Consider the following 15,595-nt stretch of genomic DNA (forward strand, 5'->3'; position numbering starts at 1 on the left):
AGAATTTGTCAGAATTTGACTTGATAGTTCGTTTCTTAGTAACGCTAACCCGGCAAATTCAAATTTCGATTTTTCGAGGGCCGTTTTTGCCCAAATGGAGTTAATTGAAAAATCGACAAAAATATCGATAAGATAGCCCTTTTCGAACACTACAAGCTCCATTAATCAGATTTTAATGTCTGTTACTCCTGCAGCCGGAAAAAAATTAAATCTAATTTCCCATGTTAATTTTCTATATCCAAACCTGTCTGGGACAGCCGGTATAAATTATTTGCACTTATTGTCATTTTTTCTCTAGCTGTCAAGATAAAAATTACAAAAACCGAAAGTGAGGTTAGTTGCACATATGGTCCGTTTTACATTTTTATGTCAATTGAATGACAAGTAGTCCAAAATTCCGTTGTATGACATTCATAACATCCTTGGTATGTTAATAGTTATAATAGATTGTCAATTGGATGGTGCAAATATTTCTAAGAGAAAATGCAACGTGAATCGTTTTTACTTACTTCTTGTATCGAGAGATCAAGATAATTTGTAATCGTGTTATGTCTTTTTGAACCAAGTGCACGTCAAACAAAATGACAAGTCAAAAGATAAAACGGCAAAATGGACTGGAATTAGTCGCTGGCGTATAACAATAGAACAGTTAACGGTCTTTTTTGAAGATAAATCATAAATTTAGTTAATAAAATCATCATTTTTTTGATCATCTCATTTTACCTTCTCAACTTTTCATTTTATTTGACGTTTCATAGACATACACTATATTTCTCTGGATAGTAAAATTCTCAAGGTCACAATTTACGAGTGTACTCAACTTTTATGCACAACGAAGTAACCTTGACAAATACACTGATCACTTTTGACAGCATTTTGACATTTATTGACAATCCACGAACAGCTGGTGTTTTAATTAGTAAATCTTGAGTTTATTTATTTAAATTGATTTTAATGTGCTCGTTAACGGAAACCGAAGGGACTGCAATACATACTATTTGATTTGGATATTTAAAATAACCCAAAACATGAGTGTTTCAATAGTATTTGAACGAGTTTTATTGAGCTCCAATTTTGGTTAAATCACTCAAACGTATATGAAAAATACTTTTATTTTCAATTTACTCATAAAAGGTAGTTGCAAATCTATCAGATATAATCAACTCAGATAGAAGCATCTGCAGGCAAAGTCAGTAGAATCTGGAAATTTTATCCAACAATATTCGTTCTTGCTCAAAACCAAAGGATCAACTTGGGTTTGCTTCCCCCTAGATAGGCCTGCTTGTGACCTTATTCATAGGAGCAAAAATTTGTTTTAAATGATTTGATGAACTGCAGAACTATCGTCACAATAAAGAATTATGCTAATCCTCCAACATACCAACACCAAAACACGTTGTATCACAAACTCCTATCACTGAAGCACAAAACTAAATTTGTGATGGTTAACTATTAGTCCTTAACCAACCTTTGAAATTTACCAAAAGGTAATAAAACAATCTTGTTATCCAGTATAAGTCAAATATCTACGAAATATTTTGGAGGGTTTTCCGATTTTTAGTTAATCAACTAAACCACTGCACCACTAAAAGTTTCCTTGAGGCAACTGCGTTTCAGTTTGGAACAATAATATGTGAGGCACATTACCCTTGTACAAGGTGCAAGGTATGTTTCATAACAATTTTGTTAATTAAAACTATGGGTGTAGCTAAAATGTTTGTTATTATCAATAACGATCTTTGATTTATTAAGAAGAACCAACCTTTTGTGCAACATTCAAAAGTTTTATTTGTAAATTGATAACTGCCACAAACACCATGGACATGATTAACAGATTCTAGCAAGAAGATGCTTTTCTTCTTACAAATCTTTCATATCAGAGGTTCGATCAACGTTTTGAACAAAATTCTTGGACTTGGGTTTGGTGTTCCAACTTTTAATTTGATCGACACTTTTTTATCGGAGGTAATCGGAGTTATTCACTGATGTTTCATCTAAAAACAAGCTTCGGCTGTTGAATGTTCTGAATAAAGCACGCGATTGTATCTTAAAATTTTATTAAACCCTAAAACCATCGTACATAACCTTTAATTTCAATGTGACAGAAAAAAACATCATTGCCACCTTTAAAAAATAAAATCGAAAATCATGGCTACGAGAGTCAACACAACTGTGGTAAAACCCAGTGGCGGTTTCTCTTAAGGCCGCTTTGCCGCGCGCCCCCCCTGGACAAGAAACCATAAAGAACGTTTTATTTAGTTTAGAGTGATTTATTTTATTATAAAAGTTTAATTAGAAATTTTGTAATTTGAGTAAAAATGCCCATTTATTTTTTATAAACCCAGAAATTAAGTTATTTCGATGGTACAGCGCAAACAGGGCGCAAACAATTCCGCGGCCCTGGTTGTCATGACAACGCATCTATAGCTCAGCTCTACGCTTCTGCTAGCCAATCAAAAAATTCAAATGTTCCTCACGTGCTCACCACTATATCAAGACTTGGCCGCTAAGATTCTGCGGCCACGCTYAGGCGACGGGTRTGAAAGTGAGATMGGCGCATTGGAAACACGAGAGTATGGGCGAGGGGGTGCTTTGGATTTAAGGGGAGATAAAAACGAACAACCAATTAGCTCTGCGTATTTTAAAAGAAGCGCCGAGTAATTAGTGATTTTATTAATTTGGGTTTTTTTGAGATTAAAATGACATTTACGCTTGCACAAAAAGAATAGCGTCTTATTAGTTGGATTTCGTGATTTTTGACCGATTTGACAAAGCACATGCAGTTTTCATTATAGYTTTAATTTATGTTTATTGTGAATTGACAGTGAGTGGAAGTGCAAATAGTGAAGTGTAAGTAAAAACAGATTTTAACAGACTTCCTCTAGAAGACAAAATAAAAATTAAGGCACTCAGAGGTCACGACGAAAGTGAGGAATCGGGAAATCGCGGAATTTTTAGGGAATTAATCGATTTTACTGCAATATTGCATTATGCAAGACATTGACAATTTTGAAAAAAAAGTGTTGGAGAAATTTATATCTATAAGGACCGAAGAGCAGAATTTAATTTTAAGAAATATCTTTTTTTTGTGTTATTAATACATATTTTATTTCAAGTAAGTTTTTTTTTTGTTACATTATTTTTAAATTGACGTCAAAGTTATCTGCAAAAGTTTGATTATGACCGCACCATCTTCTTGAAAGTTATCTGATATTGACATCTCACTGGATGTATTAAAAATTAGGGTTTGTTTACAACACACTCATAGTCACTTCCAACTATGACGCCAAATTTTAATAAAAACTCGTTATATACCATCATTTTAATTGCGACCCCCCTGTCTAAAAGTCACGAGCCGCCACTGGTAAAACCGCTAAAAACCCTGTTTATCAAATTCTACTATCAACTGAAATAGATAGTAAGTTTTCGGATTCAAAGATGACTCGATTACAAATTATCTTGATCGCTCGGTATAATTTTAGATCTTAATTATAGTTTTAGTTGCTCTGCTAGGAACATATCAGGAGCAACAAAGACATTAATCGACAGTCTTAGGTGAAATTTCTAAAAATCCAATATACTACTTATCGGGAGTTTTAATAACACCTAAAAAGGTGAAGTATTTTACTCGTATATCTGAAAATATAGGTTGCTTTTTTTAAAACGAACCCTGGATACCTCAGAAAATAAACAAAAATTAGAAAACCGCGGGACAGGTCAATTTTTTAATTTTTTGACATTTGTCAATAAACACAAACAACGTTTCAGAGCTATCTTTGCATTTTTATAGTAATTTGTTCTGCTATATCTTGTTCTGCATAACGTAAATAAAAAATACTCAAAACTCAAACAAAAAACTTAATTCCTGATCAAAATACCTTTTATTTGAGTTATCACAATGGGGGGGGGGATCCTTTTAAAAATTTTGAAAGGGGTTGTGCGTACTACAAAAAGGGTTGTGCTACAGCTTTCAAAAGGTGTCCCTCAGTAAATAAAAATTGACCTGTCACTGGATTTTCTAATTTTTGTTTATTCTATGAAACATCCAGGGTGACTCGTTTTGAAAAAAAATAACAAGTGCGTGTAAGGGGGACCTTCTACTTTAATTTACCGGCCCGTGATAATTGTTACATTAGTCAACTGAAGCAATGAAGTCATTTTAAACATTTAATGGCTACACAATTATTTCAATTTTTAGTTGTAAGTACAAATATATTTAAGGAATTTTTTATTTGAATAAATAACTAACGCATTTTGCTTTCCCGATTCTATTTTATCGGCATAAATCCGTTTAAAATATTCCACCGCATAAAATTTGGCAGCAACTTATAAGAAACCGTATTTTCATGTTTCTAAATTCGCAACGTTACCGTCGGTTTAAGAAAAAACCCATGCCCTAAAGGATTTGCATCCTAAGATTACACAATTTTCAAATTAATTGGGTCGAGGGATTCGAACCTCAGCAACAAGTTGGCAAACCATTTAACTTATTACATAGTTTATGGCAAACTGAATGCTATATTCATAATTGTTTGCACCTGTTACATGAAATTTCTACGCAATTAATAACGGAAAGTTTTAGTTATAGTGCACAAATCAATACCGACTACCTAATAGTATCTGCTTTGGATTGATGCATTCCCTATAAATATTTCTTCGAGTGACTGGGGTTCTATTTTCGACTGTTTTAACGAGCAGTATGGTTGCCTGAATGCTGTTTATTTGCATATTGAGGTTTCTTTAGATTGACTTCAGACGAATCTGTACCGGCCGACCTTATTCCAATTATTGTTCGTTTTGAGGACATGGTCGACGCGACCTACAGATTTTGCGATTGTAAATTAAACTTATTAGGTGGTGCCTACACAGAAAGGAATAGACATTTTTAGGGTTTAGGTTTGAAGAGTATTGCAGCTTATGCAATGAAATAAATTAATTTTTTGATAATTCAACACAAATAGTGAGTAATTAAAAAAAAACAAGTTTTGATATTATCCAAAAAATAAAATTGTACGTTCTAAACATAGGTTGCGTAACTGGTAAACATTCATGTAGTTTCTATTGTTTAGAGAGACTGCGGAACCCATTGTAAATTCTACCGATTCTTCTTGCCATCCCCATCCAATGAGTTTCTAATTTTAAAATGCCAGGATTGATTAATACTACATGTTATCAGTAATTTTCTTTGCTTATTGTTTTAGATACAGACTGTATTATGAAAAACGCCCCAAGCCATAACTCCATTATTTTCGAAGTTATGACAATACTTCTTAGAACAAAGTTGAACATTTTTTGTCGTCTATCGTTTAGGATAGATGCTAAATTCTATCGATTCTTCTTGCCATCCCCATCCAATGAGTTTCTAATTTTAAAATGCCAGGATTGATTAATACTACATGTTATCAGTAATTTTCTTTGCTTATTGTCTTAGATACAGACTGTATTATGAAAAATGCCCCAAGCCATAACTCCATTATTTTCGAAGTTATGACAATACTTCTTAGAACAAAGTTGAACATTTTTTGTCATCTATCGTTTAGGATAGATGCTAAATTAATGCTGTTTTCTGTTTCACCGGAAATGACATCAACTTTATTTTTTTAAATGGAACACCCTGTATATTTTACCACTTTTGGATACTTTGTTTAATTGTCTTTTAACAAGTTTTAGTACCATGTGCCTAAAACCAACCGTTCGTGAGATATGAGTCAATTGCCATTTATTTTGCTCAAGCTAAATGAAAATGTAATTTTTTCAATAAAAAAATTAACAAACCATTTCTTGAAGAAAATTATGCATTAATGATGACATTGACGAAAAAACAAATTATTATTAATTTAGCCTGCTTGCGGCTAGAAGGGTCGTCATCCACAGCAGGGGCTGGTTTATTGAAGCGTCATTTTTACTTTGTTCGACTGTACGTCAAAAGTGTAGGTCATTTGTCTTACTATTTGTTTTTGTCATTTGGAAGTGAATTTTGAAAAAAAATGCGAATATACAGGGTGTTGATATTTAAATGAGATGATATTCATGGTAGAAAAAAACTAATACGCTATACATGGTGATTCTTAAATAGACCGACAAAATCTTATCCCTGGTAGTATCAAATGAGTATACATGCTGGAAACAATATTTAAAAAATTCTTTGTTTAACCGTTCTCCAAATAAATTATATTAAAGTTATTTTTGAGATAACGCGTACGCCACTGATGCGTTCGTAAATAGTACAGGTAATGGAAACTATGGTATTAATTTGATGATAATGTACTTGATCATTGCAACAATTCATAACCGCTCTAAGCGGCACGTATCAAGGGGGTTTTGCCCCCCTAAAAGATATAAACGTAAAAAGGGTACAGTTTGTCTTCATTTATCCTTGGGAAGCTGTAATAAAATTTTGTCGGTCTATTTAAGAATCATGCTGTATAAAACAAAAATTCACGTTGTGAAAGGAAGTAATTCATTTTATACAGATGGTCCAAAAGTCTGGACACGATTTTATTCTGGCGGAACTACCAATTTTTTTGGCAAACAAATTTATAGGTGTGCAATGGCTGTAAAAATGCTATTCAAAAAAATTGAATATAAATTATTTGTTTATACTTACGAAATAAACATAGTAACATTTTTTTAATGGAATGAATGTTTAAAGGTTGTAAAGGAGTGATGCCCAAATATTTTTTATTTTAATTAATTGTTTAAACTTTTGAGATTACCATACCATTAATGTTTTTCTTAAATAAAAATGTTTTTTTATTTATTGTTTTACAAAGATATGTTTATGCATTTTATAAATGTACAAAAATATTTGTTGAAAATGTTGCAATTGATGTTAAAAAAATTATAAACTTTACCTGTTGTCAAAACTCACTTCCACCGGCTAAGGGGTGATACTTTAAAACCGAACAGTGGTGAGTCTTTTTTGTGTGCTCACCACTGCTCGGTCAGGTCAGGTCAGGTCAGGATCTGTATTTACCTTTAAGGAAACACTACAAACATCAAGAAACTCTTCAAGTCTAAATTTGCGGCGGGGGTCATGTCGGTGTTCTTAATTCACACTACCCCCACCAGCAATTCATTAAAATATAAACTTTACATATACTGGCTGAGTCACTTATAATAAAAACCCTGACCGATTTTTAGACGCAACCCAAAATACATTCTCACAGACAACTTTGCTTTTTGTGTTTGAATAATTTAGTTTATTAAATTCAAATCAAAGTAATTGTTGATATGTCATTAATTAAATTTGACAGTGTCAAAAATTCTACATTCTTTTTCCCTTGAATTCAAAATGTATTCAAACAACGAAGAAACTGACATGATCTTGACAAATGGGGAATGCTACAAAATCCTGTCGCTGAATCTGTACCGTCAAAAGTACACCGTAGGATTCCAAGTTCTAAAAATTGTCAAAGCTGGTATCTATGTTTATATCTTTGAAAATTTTCAAACAGAACATTAATTAACGCATAGTGGTATCTGTGAATGTATTTTGGGTTGCGTCTAAAAATCGGTTAGGGTCTTTATTACATATGACTCACCCTGTAATGTTCCGGCTTTGTTGAACTTAATTGTATTACTCCTGCTGATGATTAATAGTTTATTTTCTGTCGAGCACAGTAAATTCAACTTTAAGACCACCCGAAGTTGCCTGGGTTTCACATATGGATTTATCACATCAGACTTGGAAATATTTACCTGTCAACCATATGGGATTTTCTTCAGGTGTTGCTCACACTGCAGGAATTCGATATTTCCCAGAGGCGTATTTTTTATGTGGGAAACAATTGCGCACTTATTAACGTACAGTTGGCGACAAAATACTTTGGTCATCAATGTCACTTGAGTGACATTAAATTGTAAAGCATGCTTTAGGACTGTTGGTTAACCTTATTTTTAGGTACTGTCAATCATAGTTGACAAGTTGTACATATTTTTGATAGGAAAATATAATAGGTGTCATTAATTTGAAATTGTCATTCATTTTAACGTTAAAGCTTGAATTACATTAAAGTGTCAGAAAAGTGACGACCAAAGTATTTTGTCTCCAACTGTACTATTGACATCAAAAAAAATGAAATCACCACATAAATCAAGAACTCATTTTTTTTATTTTTAACTTTTGTAATCAAGTCTTTCCTGTCATTATGACATAGAGAAACGTCATCAAGTTAGTAGGGTTTCATGGGTTCTGATACATGTATACTTACTGGAAGACCAGATTGGTAAAAATTATTTTCAATTTTAAATTACGTGTCACAACGTGTGTGAAGTAGATTCAGAAAATCTTGCAGATTTGTTTAATTACTGAGGTAGAACAGTTGGTTTCTTCTCATTAAACGAGAACTACGGCACGCCTGTGAAATAATGACATAAAAAAAACCGGTTTACAAAATATAAAAATTGGTGTTTCCATTTTTGACGTCGATAGTTTCAAAAAAAACTCGAAAACTTTGATGTTTATAAAACGTCGAATTTAGGTTGTATTCTAAATGCTGGTGATAAATTGATCGATTTTTTGTAATTACAGAATTCGTTTAATTTGGGCGACCACGATACGTCACGCGGGTGTTATCGGCCTATGGGCCTCTCCAGTGAACGGCAAAAAGGCGGGGGGAAAGCCCGGGCCCCCAGCTATGCGCCACACGGGACTAGGAAAATTAGGGGGGCTCATCAACACAGCTGTACATGCCACCAAACGTGCCCCAACTCCAGGTGAGTTTTGTAACGTGAGAACAAGCTTTCGTTTATACAGAGTGTTTTATATCGGGTGTGCAGTCTCAAACTCGAACATAGGGAAATAATAGTGTTGCGATTTTTAAGTATTTTGCATATTTCTTTGATAATAAAATAAAAAGATATCTAGATATAATCAAGAATTTAATAGTTTTATTAGTGACTTTTGTATATTTTAAAGTTGTGTGAAACACCCTGTATTATCAAGAAAAAAGCTTGTGGAATTAATTCTTCCTTGGTTAGTAATTAAGATTTTGCGTGTTTCAATTAGTAATAGTAAACATAAAGCGCGAGTAAATTTAGTAAATTCAAATATTTGTTTCCATTATGAAGCTTACTTAACACTGAGTCATGATGGTGAGAGAGAATGGTGAAAACTTGAACAACTACTGTCGAAAAAATAAAACCGCTATTGTGATGATTCTTAAAAAGCAGATAAAAAATCCAAAATCAAGAGAAAATTTACTTTTTTCTATTTTGAGTTGAGAATAAGACTATTCCAGCATCCAAATGACGTCATTTGAGTTATTTGAGTGCTTTAATAAGTCGTTGGCGTTAATTTAATTTTAGTGACGGACTTTTTTCACTATTCATTTTCAAATGTGAAAATAAGAATTATTTTTATTTTTTACAGCCGCCTAAAATTATTTCACATAAATGTCGCCAACCGTCGCAAAATTCTCTAGAAAAAAAAAATTCGTCTTCTAATTTATAAAAGGACTAGCTGTTGCCCGCGGCTTCGCTCGCGTGGTAGTTTGACATCCACAACTACTTCAAAACGCAGAAGGGCTAAGAAACTTACTAACGAAATATAGCAACACATAATTTATTATGAACTTCGTAGTAAAAATAAAAAGTCCGTCTTTTATAACTTATTTAAAAACCGTAAAATTTTAAGTTTTATTTCATGGATAATACTTAATAATGACAAATTTTGATACAAATTTTCATTCCATGTTTAACTATAATACATATTTATACAAACTTTCATCCCTTATTTGACCCCCTTAGAGATAGAATGAATTCTCCAAAATCTTGAAACACGTGCTATTTTGTTTTTAACTGAACACCCAAACACCAATTTTCATAGATTTAACTTAAAAAAAACGGATATTTTAAGGATTTAACTTTATAAATGACATATTTTAATACAAATTGTCATCCCTGTTTAACCCCCTAGAGGGTGGAATTTTCAAAAATCCTAAAACACGTGTTTCTTCATTTTTAACCGAAAGCCCAAATTTCATAAATATAACTTCAAAAATGACGAATTTATAAATATTTATACAAATTTTCACCCCTTGTTTGACCTCTTTGGGGATGAAATTTTCCAAAATCCTAAAACACGTGTTTATTTGTTTTTAACTGAGAGTCCAAATACCAATTTTCATGAATTTAACTTTAAAAAAAATACAAATATTTTACCTTTTACCCTTGTTCAACCCCCTTGGGGGTGAAATTTCCAAAAATGGTAAAATACGTATTTTTTTATTTTTAACCGAAAGCCTAAATAGCAATTTTCATGGCTATAGCTTTAAAACTTTAAAAAGTTCGATGACGGCGCCGGCGCAGCGACTTTTGGCGGGATTTTGACGAAATTTTGTGGACAACTTTTAGTTTTATTCATGTTTTATTTAATCTGTCACCTAACGGTTTTTAAAAGTATTTTTTTTATTTAAAACAATAATACCAAAAGTTGAAATCTCCATTTTAGAAAGTAATATGTACATGGAAATATACCCTCCCACATAGTTTCTACAATGAGATACGGAGCAAAAACGCTTGAAAGTACTACTCACATTAACATTGACTTGTCAAATTGTCAAAAATGGAAAACTGATATTGTCAAAATATGTTCTCTCCATTTGAATAGTTTCAAAACGGACACCAGAGGTCAGCTACTTTGCTGATTTTCTCCTATAAAGCGGCAAAATAGAAAAAATAGTATAAAGCACTTGTTGCAGAAGGTTCTTCAAGCACTCATTTGTTCCTCAACTCCCACCTTCTGGAACTTGAACTTTAATATACTATTCTTTCCACTGAGACAAAATAATGACGTTTTAAAATTACAAATTGACTCGTTTCAGTATAATACACCGTATAAAACACACTTTACACGTTTAATTAAAATAATTATTATTAATGAAATAATATCCGAAGACAAGATTTACTTAAAAGAAATGTTGAGGCTAAATGCAAAAGCATTTTTATTACTTTTCCCTTGCAGATGGTTTATAACTGCGGTTAGGTAGGAGGATAATGAGGGTACGGTTTATGGACACGACATTTTCTACATTTCTGAGTGTACAGGGTGCTGCATTTTGGATGTCCGAATAGGGAATCTCCGAAACTAAGAGGTTTAGCCAAAAACGAGTGATACATTCTGGGGCTCATTTTTTGAGAAAATAATATTGGTGAAAACCGCATCTTGCTATCGTCTTTTGTTTTCGACTTACAGACAAAAGTTGACATTTTGGCGAAATCTAAAAAAATTCATAACTTCGTTATTATAGAAGATACGGATTTGAAATAAATACATTATACAGGCACTTTTTTATGTAGAATTTAATCATGTAGTTAACATTTTTTTTTTCAGTTATTGGTTTAGCCGTAATAAAATAAACTTGTATTTTCTAAATGGGAACCATAGATGGCTATGTCATTTTTAGAAAGCTTGTTTTTTTCTTATCTAAAAAATATACAGGGCGATTCAGATAAGATAATGAGCCTGACGATCTGGCGATGCAACCCAAAAAACAGATTTCATTTACGTTTTGATCTAATTTTAATTACGATTTGCATTTGCAATCCAAGTTATCTTATGTTGCTCTGATAGTGATTTGACATGCAATTTATGATTTTAAAAAAAACTGTTTGCCTACCTTTAATGTTTCATTGTTTCATACATTTTGTATTGGGTTTACACTGAAAAGACTTCTCTAATTTCTCTATCATTCCGCGAGAACTGAATGGCACTAATAATCGTTCTCTGCACTAATGTCAGAGTGACACCAAGATGATAACTTGGATTCAACTTGCAAATCCTAATTCAAATTGGATCAAAGGCGTAAATGAAATTTGTTTTTTGGGTTGCATCGCCAGATCGTCAGGCTCATTATCTTATCTGAATCGCCCTGTATATTTGTAACAAATTATTATAATACATTTTTAGCAAAAAATTATCTTTGATTTTTGTTCGCAGTTGGCCATGAAAAAATGTTGCATCTTCAACTAAAAAGATTTAAACTATATTATATTCAACCAGTGTCACTAATGAAAGAGTTTTTCTAAGTGCTAAGTGATGAAAAAGATTCAAAATAAATTGTAAATCAACTTATTGGCGACTAATAACATTTCTTTGTTTTTAAACAAGCTAACATTACCATTGTAACTTCTAGTGATACATAATAGAGCGTTGTAAAAAAAGCCACTTTAATTCTTCAATAAAATGTATTTTATATGACACAAAAATGACGATATGGCTATTCAAATACCCAAATTCCGTCTATGTAAAACGTTATCCTACCTCCATTAGATCATCAAAAAAATGTTTTTTTTAATTGTATTGACTGCTGACACATTTGTTTTTACTATTTTTGAATTTCTTAAAAATACGTAATAATTTTGTTCTTAGCCGCTCGCATATTTGTTCAATACTTATCTTATTCTAACTTATCGTATTTTTTAAATATTTATAATTTCATCTATTTTACAAAACTCTTATTGATTATTATTTACACATTTGGAGTGAAATAGTTTTTCCATGGCCAACTATTATCAGACAAAATATGTATTTCATTTTCTAAGTATAATTATAAAAAAAATATTTTGTTACAAGTATGCATTTTTAGATCATAAAAAAAAGCTTTTCAAAATTGCCATAGCCGCCTATGATTTCCATTTAAAAAAATACAAATTTATTTTATTACGGCTAAACCAATAACTCAAAAAAAATTGTTAACTACATTATTAAATTCCCTGTGAAAAAGTGCCTGCATAATGTCTTTATTTCACATCCGTATCTTCTATAATAACGAAGATATGATTTTTTTTAGATTTCGCCAAAATGTCAACTTTTGTCTGTAAATCGAAAACAAAAGACGATAGCAGGATGCGGTTTTAACCAATATTATTTCCTCAAAAAATGAGCCCCAGAATGTATCACTCGTTTTTGGCTAGTTTCTTAGTTTCGGAGATTCCCTATTCGGACATCCAAAATGCAGCATACATAGATTGAAAATTGCCAGATAAAAATTGAAGCAGCCTCGCAAATAATGAGAAGCAAAAGTAAAATCTGCATTTATCGACAACTTCAAGTATTAGTGATACAGCATTCAGGGCTAGAATGAAAATTAGCCTACTTACCTAATTGGATTTTTTTGACTAATTGGAGGTTAATAAAATTAAGTCAGCATTGTTGCAATTTATATTTACGTTGTTTTTCGGTACCTATCTGCTTTTTTTACCGGCCACTTGTTGCTAAATACCTAGTCCTGATATTAAATACCAAAACTGTTCACTTGTTCATTGTCCCTAAATGATAAATTTATGGTCAGATAAAAATAACTGTACTGCCCGTGCCACAGCCATCTCCTCACTGGCAACGTCGCAACTGCGTTTTTTGAGGTGAAATAGGTCGAAAACATTTGATTTCTGTGTAAAATAAGAATCCGTGTTACAACTAAACCCTAGTGACAAATTTTAAGCCATGAAGCTCCACTCTTTTATACAGAAGAATATTCTCATACAAAATTATTATTATCCGTAGGATATTAGGTATATGTATCGTATTTTTATTATTTCGGTTTATAAATAAATATTACATATTTTTAAATAAATTTAAAAATTTAAGTCGTTACATTTTTGTTACCACTGATCCGGAATTCTGCTTCTCATTTGAAAGTTTTACATCACTATCTTTCTCTTAATCCGACAACATATAGTGACATGGAAAAACAAGAATAGATACCGAAAACCCTCGATTTTCACAACAAAAGAAACAGGCATGAGCGTTCGGTTTGAGGGTGTGTAGGGCACCGCCCTATGAAACAGTGTCACGGAGGTGCGCGACTTTCTGGACATTCTGTATTTTCCAAAATACGAATGAATTAATAATTAATAAAGTGTAATGTATGCCACATTTGAAGTAGAAAAATAACACAATAAAAACGTTTTTTATAAACACTTTATTTTATTTTATTTTATTTTTTGTTAATGGCAGTTACAATACGACCATGTCAATAAACATTTTTGAAAAACTCACAAAGTTCCAAACATTGGCCATCCCACGTGTTAAATTCCGGTGTTTTCAAAAACGAAAATAGAAATATGTGTAAACTCAGATCACCCTGAGCTGATTATTATATTATTACATTCCATAATTGTCAAGCGCCAAAATATATTGTCACAGACAACTTGTTATTATGTCGAAAAATTTAGAGTACAAAATTTAAATCAAAATAGTTCTCATTCATTAAATTTGATAGTGTCATGAATTCCACTTTTTTTCTCTTGAATTCCCTGAATCTACAGTATGTCCCCCCGGATTGAGTTTACAAAACTGCAAAGGAAAAAAAGTTTTAGCTTTACTTGAAACCAGCAAATCTGTAATTACAACTTCATTATTCTAACTCAGTAGAAAGAAAAGTTCATTTTTCTCTTGATTTCGGACTCTTTTGGCGACCCATTGCCACCGGCATTTGACATTTTTCTCTGGGGCGCGAGTTCTGGCGCAGCCTGGATATTTTGGGTTGCGTTTAATAGGGTCTTTAATGTACATATACATTAGACTAACTCTGTATGATCGAGAAAACGTAATGTTTCTTAGTCTTCCAAAACATACATTTTTTTGATCATTCGATTATATGCAGGAGGGTGATTTTAACAGTTGTGCAGAAAATTTAAGAGGTGATAGTAGAAAACAAAAGATGCAAAAATGTTTATAGTTTATGGTGCACACTTGATAAGTAACTTTTCAATTATTTTTTAGCAAAAAGTGTCACCTTGTAAAGAAAAATTGACCAGTCGTAGAATTTTTAAATTTAATTTTTTTTCTGAAATATGTAATGACGATGGCTTGTTTGTAAATTGTTGTAACTGTAATAACTTTTTCATATGAGTAACATTTAGTTATATTTTGTATTTTTGTATTTGTTTTTTTAAACATTTTTTTAATTATTTGAATTTGGCGGAGTCTTTTAAATATCAACCACCAACTTGATTTTTAACCCACCATCCGTTTAATAAACAGATAAATTAATTAGTGTCACGTTGTTCATAAAACCACTTCCTCTTCTAATTACTTAGTCAACTACAATCGTCTTATCATAATTCTGCCAAATACAGGTTCATGTGCAATGAGCAATAACGTCGCCGGAAATTGAAAAAAAATTTAAACCAACTGAAACGTTAACTCCTGTGTTTTGGCGCCACCTGTTGGAATCCTCCGCAATTTCTCTTACCGGCCGGGCCACTTGTCGCGGCGCCAAAGTCGCCCCACCATTGGTGTATCCGCCAATGACGTCAGCTTGCAGTCCAGTGAGTGCGAAAGTGTTCCTCGTGTGGCGGCCATTTTTCAGTGAAACGCGACAATTTTGCACATGAAGTATCGTCAAAGGACCGCCGTCGTCGATAAATTTGGCTACGAATCAACGAAACGTTCGCGCAGCTCGCATAGCCCGCCCGCGAGTCGTGTTATGGCCGGTAAGTGTTGCAACGCCGCCGTTGTTTGCCGTCGTCAACCGTGACCCCGTTGCGGGGATATTATGTGTGATATTGGCTAGTGTACGCCACAGATACAGTTTTTCTATAAATGATGGAAGGTAATTTGATGGCTTGGCGGCGGCGGGCGCCGACC

General features: G+C 32.7%; 1 protein-coding gene across 3 annotated transcripts in view; it reads left to right on the forward strand.

Moving 5' to 3' along the window:
- LOC123015766 (protein phosphatase PP2A 55 kDa regulatory subunit) overlaps nucleotides 1-15,595 on the forward strand; it is a 50,454-nt gene that overhangs the window by 7,775 nt on the left and 27,084 nt on the right. Inside the window, exon 2 of one of the 3 annotated variants that reach the window (XM_044415693.1) lies at nucleotides 8,534-8,718. In XM_044415693.1, the coding sequence (XP_044271628.1) occupies nucleotides 8,640-8,718 (79 nt within the window). In that variant the 5' untranslated portion in view covers nucleotides 8,534-8,639. Of the gene's footprint in view, nucleotides 1-8,533; nucleotides 8,719-15,258; nucleotides 15,561-15,595 lie in introns of those variants that run through there. The other 2 variants (XM_044415692.1, XM_044415694.1) reach the window with 2 other exon arrangements.

Source organism: Tribolium madens, unplaced genomic scaffold (genome assembly GCF_015345945.1).
Source record: "Tribolium madens isolate multiple individuals breed KSU strain unplaced genomic scaffold, Tmad_KSU_1.1 Scaffold_19;HRSCAF=116;Tcas5.2_LG9, whole genome shotgun sequence".
In the NCBI taxonomy this organism is placed as follows: domain Eukaryota; kingdom Metazoa; phylum Arthropoda; class Insecta; order Coleoptera; family Tenebrionidae; genus Tribolium; species Tribolium madens.